The sequence below is a fragment of the Palaemon carinicauda genome, chromosome 3 (assembly GCF_036898095.1).
Source record: "Palaemon carinicauda isolate YSFRI2023 chromosome 3, ASM3689809v2, whole genome shotgun sequence".
Taxonomy (NCBI): Eukaryota; Metazoa; Arthropoda; class Malacostraca; order Decapoda; family Palaemonidae; genus Palaemon; species Palaemon carinicauda.
The window spans coordinates 201114213-201123741 of NC_090727.1; the positions used below are offsets into that span (position 1 = coordinate 201114213).

General features: G+C 34.1%; 1 protein-coding gene across 2 annotated transcripts in view; it reads right to left on the reverse strand.

Annotated features, from left to right (window-relative positions):
- LOC137638844 (uncharacterized) overlaps window positions 1-9529 on the reverse strand; it is a 123518-nt gene that overhangs the window by 82605 nt on the left and 31384 nt on the right. For both annotated transcript variants that reach the window (XR_011044197.1, XM_068371253.1), the window contains exons 2-6: window positions 6625-6818; window positions 4838-4995; window positions 4384-4553; window positions 2528-2774; window positions 1041-1203 (exon numbers count right to left, since the gene is read on the reverse strand). Coding sequence is in view for 1 of the 2 variants with exons in the window: in XM_068371253.1 (XP_068227354.1) it covers window positions 1041-1203; window positions 2528-2774; window positions 4384-4553; window positions 4838-4995; window positions 6625-6818 (932 nt within the window). In the remaining variant the exon portion in view is untranslated. The remainder of the gene's footprint in view (window positions 1-1040; window positions 1204-2527; window positions 2775-4383; window positions 4554-4837; window positions 4996-6624; window positions 6819-9529) is intronic.

Consider the following 9529-nt stretch of genomic DNA (forward strand, 5'->3'; position numbering starts at 1 on the left):
CTGGGCCTTGTAAAACTTGGGGAAAACTGCAATCACTCTATAAAGAGGTTGAACAGCAAAATAGAATAAAGGATGCGGGAACAGAGGTCAAGTAGAAGGACATTAAGCAAATGGTTGAAGGCACGTTGCAAATACATTTCTGTAATGCCTCCAATGCCTCCTTTAGACTAACAGGAAATGTGTGCTTTTAGATCAAATCTAAATTCTTCTTCTCGTGCACTGGTATCAAATAGGAGTTTGTTACCAGTTAAATATAAAGTTTTTTATTTTAGCCCATGCAGCCTTGAGCTGGGTTTGGGGGGGGGGGGGGGGCATTCAGCAACCAGTTACACCATGGAGAAGTTTTAAGAGGTTAGAAATTAAGAAAGGAGAAAAAAACAAAAGGATAAAGTAGAGGCTAAAAAGTGGGCGATAAAACCAGGAAAAGATACCACTCCCCATACCCCGCACGGAGATTTTCTGTACACTATTAAAGCACGCATAAATAATTGCAATTAACGTCAGTAAAATATATTGGGTCACGGTAATAGTTACAATATGTTTAACATTAAAAGAAAGTCTGTTATCCTTAAAGGTCTTTTTTTACCTATTGCCTTTAAATGTTATATCTTAAAATTAGATTAGTAATTAACTGCTTTCCCAACTTCACACAACTTACAAAAGCGGTTATATTGATCAAATGAACCACTAATATCATATTCCATAATAGCATGCATATTCTACCATCCAAAACAAGAGAATTTAGTGATATAATAAAAACTGCCAAACATTAGGAAAAAGGCGAATGAATACTAGGAACCTGGATCTATACGGATGAATTTTGATTTACATATTGAGTCCATAGCTATTGAAGTAAAATGAATATAAACATTTTAATAATTTTCAAATTACAATATTTGATAGGTCCGAATATTTCACAACAATATTAATCCCAGTGAATTTGCATGTAAAACTGTCAATGAGAGAGAGAGAGAGAGAGAGAGAGAGAGAGAGAGAGAGAGAGAGAGAGAGAGAGAGAGAGAGAGAGAGAGAGAGAGAACCTTGAGTATCCTGACGCTGAACCAGACTTGAGGCTTATCGGTAAAAGACAAGGCCACCCGAGTGACGTGAGGGAAAGGAGCCTCCATGTTGAGGGTGAGCGTCAAGACCACTCGACCCAGCACCGCCAGTTTCTCCACAGCTACGTCTAAATCCACACCAACCCTGAAAGTTTAAAGAGAATTAATTAAACAGAACGGGAGATTTTAATGATTACTTCTCCTGCTGTGAGAGGAAAGCTCGTCTTCCTATATTACTATTCATTAAGAAAATAAGAGGTTGAATATTTAACCATATCTAACGTAATATTCACCTGTAATAGTTTAATACAGGATATTTTAAAAATATGTATTAAAAAATTATAGATAAATATATCAATATATCATGTATAAGAAATGTACTTATTACCATATGTCATAAACGCCCCCATGCCGTTATACCGCCAATATTAACCCAAAAAGGATGCAATGAAAGTCACGTTTTAGAGGATTCGAGAGAAATTCTTGTTCATCTTTAAAAAAATCTTACACTCCTGTCATTATGAATAATACTGCATTATACGGTCAGCTTTTCTAACTGAAAATGAAATTTCGCTTTTAAATGCACGACTAAAGTAATTTTGTCTATACTTAGGTTTCACAAAGTAAACGCCTCCAGCTTGAATATGATATTCTAAAAAAAAACCTTCATCACTAGTTTCCAAAGACTTGTTCAAAGGGACTAATTCCAAAGTGAAATTAAAATTCAGCAAATGCTGAAAATTAATAAACACTATTGGGTAAAGGTGTGCTACATTGGGACATTTACGTAATGCAGACTTTTCTCTATTTCTATGAACTTCTATAATGAAATAAATATATTGAAGGAATGTTGAACATACGAATTTTTTCCTTATTTGATATTAAACATGGGATACCTTCAATGGCCAAAATGCCAGGAAAGAGTCCAATTTCCTTTATATACTAAAGTAACCTACTACACAAATATGATTACCATTCGAAATTTTAAAAATTTCAATTCCAAAGTAATAACACTGATCAACCCTAAATCCAATCATGCTATCGGTAAAATATGTACTTCATGTATTTATTTATTCATGAATATTCATTCTTATCCTTGGAAAAAAATTACTACTACAATGATTTTTTCCCCTCGTATACAATAAAAAAATGGGAAGAATTTTGTCTTACTATACAATACAGAATATCGTACTTTCAATGCCATAAAAACCAAAATTTCCTCTACTTTAAAATTAACGGTATTTACATATACAATAAAATCATATTCCCTTATCTAAAATAGTAATACCGCAATTATTCTCGAACAGAATAAAAACAAATGTAGTTTGGTCAATCAGAAATATAACTGTTTTCATTAAATAGTAAATCTATTACCGCAATCAATAAAATTCTTCGGAAACAATATAAGATGATATAAATGTTTATGCTCAATGGGAGAAAAAATCGATAATAAACATAAAAATACTGACCCTTTTCCTCCAATCCTGGCGGCCAACACGGCGGAGAAATTATCGGAATCAAGAGTCAAATCACATAGAAGAGCCAGTGTGTGAGTTGGGGCGTGGGATAACCCAGGTGGTGGGCGGATGTCGAATATACCACGCCCACTTCCACCAACGCCCTCGCCTCCGGCGGGGCTAGTGACATCCCACGCACGGACTGTCCGTAACATTGGAGTTCTGTCTCCTAATGTTAGTTGTTTTAAACTAATGGTTTCTGGTAAAGACAGAAAAAAAAAATGGTTGACCTTAATATATTCGTACACACAAAAATGTATTCAGAAAATCCACATTAAAATCTTATTAAAGTTCGTGTATTTCCCCTCCCAAGTTTACCTGCATTGCAGCAAAAGAATCTTTGCCGGGAAGCCTTTAACTTTATATAAACCAAGGCAACAAAATTCTTTGATTCGGTAATTAATATCGAAAGTTAGATGAAAACACATTGGAGTGACTCTTTGTGGGTATAAATTAAGTTATGCTAAAGTAATTCAAAGCCTCAAGCATATTATTAACAATACATTGTTAGGATTCAATTAAAAAATTTGTAGTTTTATTATTATTATTATTATTATTATTATATTATTACTATTATTATATTATCATTATTATATTATAATATCATTATTATATTACATTATATTATATATTATATATTATATATTATACATTATTATTATTATTATTATTATTATTATTATTATTATTATTATTAGGTAAGCTACACCACCAAGATGCCCAAGCCTTTGGGAAAATAGCCTAAGGGGGAAAAACTATATAGGAGAAGTAATGAATTAACAAGCGTAAAACAGGATAAGACAATGTACCAAATATAGCCCCATCAAACAGGGATTCTAAATGACAGCCTCAGAAAAAAAAAAAAAAAAAAAAAAAAAAAAAAAAAAATCTCCCCTTTTCATAAAAGATATCGATCAACAATTTGAAGAGCTGATTTTTTTCTGCATAATCAAAAGGAATAAATGAGCATATAACAGAGAAAAATCCTTTACTTCCTAAAATAACCGAGTAAAACGAGTCGCTTATACTACCACATATCAAATATTTGCTTCACTGTGATGGAGATGTATAAACATTTTTGAAGCGCTCTAGTTTTATCTAGCTTTATTTCAATATTTAGTGGCGAAAATAATGGAAAATATGAAATGAACAGACTGAAGCAAAATCATTAATACTATACAGATCTTTGTGTGTTAAATAGTGCAATTATCATATGTCAAACATTGTTGCGTGTATTTGCATGATATTTGAAAACCCAAATAGCTATGCATTACCAACATTAACCACCATGCAAAGATTTTTACGGTTAGAATACAGAGTAAGAAAACTTAGATATACTCCAATTACACATAAATATTAGCCCAAATAAACAAATAAAGTTTTTCTGATTAGATAGTCTGTAATCTACGCAGAATAATTAATTAAATAACTATACGATTTCAAATGTATTGCTATTTACAACTGATAAGAGAGTTCTCCCTAAGTGCGGCTTGATTTAATCCTGACGTGTCAAGTTTTCAATATCAATCTTCATATAAATTAAAAAAAACTCTTCCTACTATAAGTAGCTTTACTGTAATTTGCCGAGACCAGTTTAATCTATCCTTCAATTACTGGCACTTCTTAACATTAAATTTTCCTTAACTTCATCAACCTAAAAAATTCAAAATCCTGAAACAAAGTCTACGGTTTCCTCCAGAGAAAAATACCTTTTAATGACAATTGTTTCAGTCGACCAAGGGCTATACAAGGGCAATAGGTACCTAAACCAATTGACCTCAGCAGTAGAAAAAGACTTGACCACTCACCTAAGAAGGCCGGCTTGGCATCGTTCAGCTTTGGGTCAAGAAGGCTCTTTAAGCGAGTGAAGATCGAGGCCGAAGAAAAGACCCACCATCTGTTGATGATCAGATTGAGCCATTCGCAAGTCTCGTCGGCTTGCAGGGCGCGTCTACGGTGCAGGCGCAATGACTCGTGCCTTAGAGAAGCAATGGAGGAAGAAAGCTTGAGGGTGCTTTTAATGTAATGAGTACGCATGAAGAATACAAGATCTAATTTATTTGGATTTATTCAATTATAAAAGCTGGTTTAGGGCCATGGTTATTTCTGCTCCCCTATCCATAAAGCATGAAAGATTTAGTCAGATATTAAGTAGCGTAAGAATTCCTGGAATGAGAGAGAGAGAGAGAGAGAGAGAGAGAGAGAGAGAGAGAGAGAGAGAGAGAGAGAGAGAGAGAGAGAGAGAGAGAATCTCTCACCCACCTGGTCGCCTGCTCCGCGATGCTCTCCAAGTTACCTTTGACCAGGCCCCACGTCAGGCCTACAGCTACTAAAAGCCAAGCCCATGAAGCACCACACGCTCCTAACACCCATGATCCGATGACCACGGCAACTAGGAGGACCAGCACGCCACCCACGGACTGTAAAATATAGCAGTTGCATTGATTAATTACCTTTGCGGTTTAAAAAGTTCAAACACGGCATCCACCTTTGGAAGCGACAAAAAAAAAAAAAAAAAAAAAAAAAAAAAAAAAAAAAAAAAAAAAAAACTCAAAAGGCTAGAATAATTATAGTTGTTAAAGAGATTTTTAAAAAGAATTTAACTAGGGCAAGTTGTGAAGAGAGCAAATTTGATCATTTATTGAAATTTGAAGAAAAAAATAAACCTGGTAATGTAATAAATGTGTTGTTGAATTCTCATTAATTAAACCAGATTCGTAAATCTTAGAATGAGGGGCTTACGACATTACTAATACCCTTCTGAATAAACGGAAAATCGAATGCTTAATGAGAATATATTATTAGGAATTCTAATGAAACCTAATTCATTTAAAATTTATATATATATATATACATATATATATATATGTATATATATATATGTATATATATATATATTTATGCATATATATATATTTATGTATATATATATATATATATATATATATATATATATATATATACATTATGTATGTATATATATATATGCATACATATATATATATATATATATATATATATATATACATACATTATATATATATATATATATATATATATATATATATATATATATACATATATATATATATATATATATATATATATATATATATATATATATATATATATACCACATTTGTATGGATACTTCTTTGATTAAAAAAATACATACACATATAAAGCTATCTATTCAGTTTTCTTATAATAAAAGATATTTAAGAATATGAATAGGTAAAAATATCATATGGAATTACAGCTAATCCTTCATATCTGGGAGCATGATCCTGTTTTCAGAATGGTTGTCGAAATGTATGAACGATGACGAATTTTATATACACTTTTCTTGTTACGTATTGATGAGTTTCGCCAAACTGTACTATTTGATAAAAAGTCTATTAATGCGTTCCAACAATCTGTATGGTTAAAGGCGACCAAACGACGCTTGTCACTGAGGTAATGAAAACTTGGTAATTTGTTATCACCATGATTAGTTACAAGAACACAGTTTTAAATATGGTATTATGGTAACTGCAAGACAATCAGCACATTCGGCAATTCATTCGAAGCCAACATTAGCTATATATAAACCTCCAATCTACAAGCCATTCTCTTCAAGAATTTCTTCGGTGTTGGAAGCTTCAATGGCAGAGGAAATTCCTATAAATCAGGCGCTTATGCTGCTTCAATAGTAATGGCATAAATGGTGAATTACAGGGATTTCTTTCAAAAAATTTCAGTCGGGGTGGGGAGCGCGTTTTGCTGAAAACAAAACTTCAATGAAGCATCTGCTCTCTCGATGCTGGTTGCGAAAATGATGCCAAACTACCTATAAGATTTTTAACAAGCATCCGTAATAAACATTTACTATAGCTACACGCCTTTTGTCCCATATCTAAACAAAAAATACATATTCAACTGTAAAAACTAAAAGGGAGTTACTTTCCACACACTCTCTTATATGAAATGCATAATATAAATCAGAACACTCACTAAACGGAAGAAAAATGTCAAACCAAATCTTAATGGATTTGCCGTAACCCGCCCACCTTGGAGTTGCGGTGCAAAAGCTCTTGTAGGTCGTCATCAGGAATGATGGAGCCACGGGAGTTGTTTCCAGTCTTGGTATTGTTGCCATGACCCTTCTTGCCCGACGAGTAATGGCCCCCACGGGTGTGAGAGGGGGAGTCGTCCACAAGGTCACTTTCAGCCCCATATGTTTCTTCCACATACCTCCAAGATCCTGTAAAAAGAAGAAAAAAAAGAATATTTTAATGTCCCTTATCAAGGTCGTCCAGTTACCTACATAAATATATTATAACATCAGGTAAAAAATTTATAACAATTTCTAGTTTGATATAAAGAAATTAGTTAAATCCAATTTCAATTACACAAGGTAACTTTAAAAGAACATGTTTAGCATGACTCAGTCGATATCCACTTTATACTCTTAATGTCTGAGTGCAATAAATCATTGTCATTCTATTTAAACACAAAAAGATAAACGATTCCAAATTCGGTCAATGTATGGGCACTTATATACAATTTCGTTTTTGCTGGTAAGTAGCTTCTAATGTAAATGGGCTTTGAAAAATTGATTTACTATCAAGTATAAACTTGCCGTGTTTAAAATGGATGAGATCATGATAAGGGGTAGACGGAGATGGTTTGGGCATACTCTTCGCACTCCCCAAGAGAGATTAGTTCATCACATTTTCAAATGGGCTCCTCAAGCCACTAGAAGAGTAGGAAGACCCAGGCCTACGTGGCTGAGGACTATGAAACGTGAAGTAGATGATGAATGGAGAAGTATTGATTTACAAGCTCAAAATGGAGACGACTGGCAAAATCTAACCTAGCCCTTTGCGTCAATAGGCGCAGGAGGAGATGATTATGATGAAAATTAATAAACTTTCGCTCGTATTTAGTACTCGGCTATTGTAGTAAAGGTTGATTTTCATTAACAGGGCAAAACTAATATTCGACTGAAATAGGTACTGCCAAGTACAAGCAATCACATACTCCGAGTTTTGAGATTGGCAGTGCTAGTGTGTGGACGTGTTGTGTGGAGCTTTGTCATACACACCCTGAGTCGTGTTTTAGCTTTGTGTTTCTCGCTTAGAATATCATGAAAAGATATTAGTTAGTCTTATGGAGAAACCTAATTGATAAGAAACAGTATACTATGTCTGCTCCTACTTATGTCTGCCGCATATGTAATAACACGGAGGGAGAACGGAAAAAAATGGATAGTATGTGAATGTAATAGACTCTACCATAAGAAATGTGTGAATAGAGTGACAGTCTTCTCTGAGAATGAACGGAATAACCTAGACTGGTTATGCCCACACTGCGTACGTGAAGCCAGACAAAACAATTTAGTAATATCAAAATTTAAAGAAAGATGTGAACGTGAGATATCTGGCCCTGAATGAACAAGATGCGAAAATACATGACTTGGAAAACAAACTTACGGACCTTAGCGCAGACGCAGCAAATTCCACCCACACCACCGAACTCACTGAGAAAGTTGCCATTCTTGCCATGAATATGGAATCAATTAAAGCAAAACTTCAAAAATTTATAGACCCAAAATAGGAGAAACCGACATTTGCTGACAAAGTTAAGGAAAAAATCTGTTGATAATTAAATAAACTAATACAACAACTAAATTTACTGAAAGAAAACGTGAGGTTGAACAAACACTTAATTAAAGACATTCCTATACTTAACACGAGGTCAACTACGAATGGAAATGTTGCTGTAAACTTTGCAAACAATATGATCAGAGAAGAGGCGGCAAACAAAATTCAGACATTGGTGGCTGACACTGAAACGAGAAAAATCGGAAAACTAAAACCAAAAATAATGTTATGCAATGTGTACAATGATGAAGATGATGTAGTAAATGCTTTGATTCAAAGAAATCGCTGCCTGGACCAAATCCAAAATATATAAGAGAAGATAAGTGTAGTCCTGAAGAAAAATGCCACCCTATATGTACTGAAATGTGATCCTGAAGTTCGGAGGGCTATTCATGATAATGGGGACAAAGTTTCGTTACGATGGGGTATCTATAACATACGTGATAGGTACCACATGATCACCTGCTACTACTGTCAGAGGTATGGACATTTTGAAAAAGATTGCCAGTCTAAGAATGGTGATAAAGTCTGCGGGAAATGTTCAAGGAGACATTCCACCGGGGAGTGTAATTCGCAAGTGTCAAAGTGCATAAACTGCACAAAGTTAAACAAACCAAGTGACCACACAGTAAATTCTAGAGACTGCAAAGCTTATGACTTGGAATTGAAAAGAAAAGCGGAAAATACTGATCATGGTTACTAGGGATGTCGTAAACTGTGGCTAGGTAAATATACAATCTGTAGGTAATAAGACTGTTCAAATTCGAGATTTGATAAACGAGAAATATTTGGATATGCTAGCATTATCTGAGACATGGCTAGATAACTTGGACAAGGCAAAGATCACTGAAATGACGGCCCGCACACATGCCTTCTTTCACATACCGAGAGAAGGTAGGTCTGGTGGGGGTGTCGGACTTTATTCATAAAAGTTACTCAAATCTCAAAACGTTGAAAAGAATTAGTGTAACAAGCTTTGAATATATAGAAATAAAATTTACGCAAAAACAGAAGAATATCCTTTGTAAACAATGCGTGATATGAAACGATAAATACTCTGAACGAACAAGGTAAAACGACAGCAGAGGTCCTGAAGAGAGTATAGTTCTCCTGCTGTATGGGACCGGAAAAGCAGCCATCAAAGTAAAGTAAAGTAACTAAAGTCACCGTCACAAGCTCCAACCCAAGACGCTATGGATTTGAATTAAGGTCAGGAGTGAATTGAAAACCTATAATTTTCTTTTGGTGCAATTTATTCTAGAAACTCTTATATTAATGGGTTATTTGGTGTAACATTTTTCAAGCATTA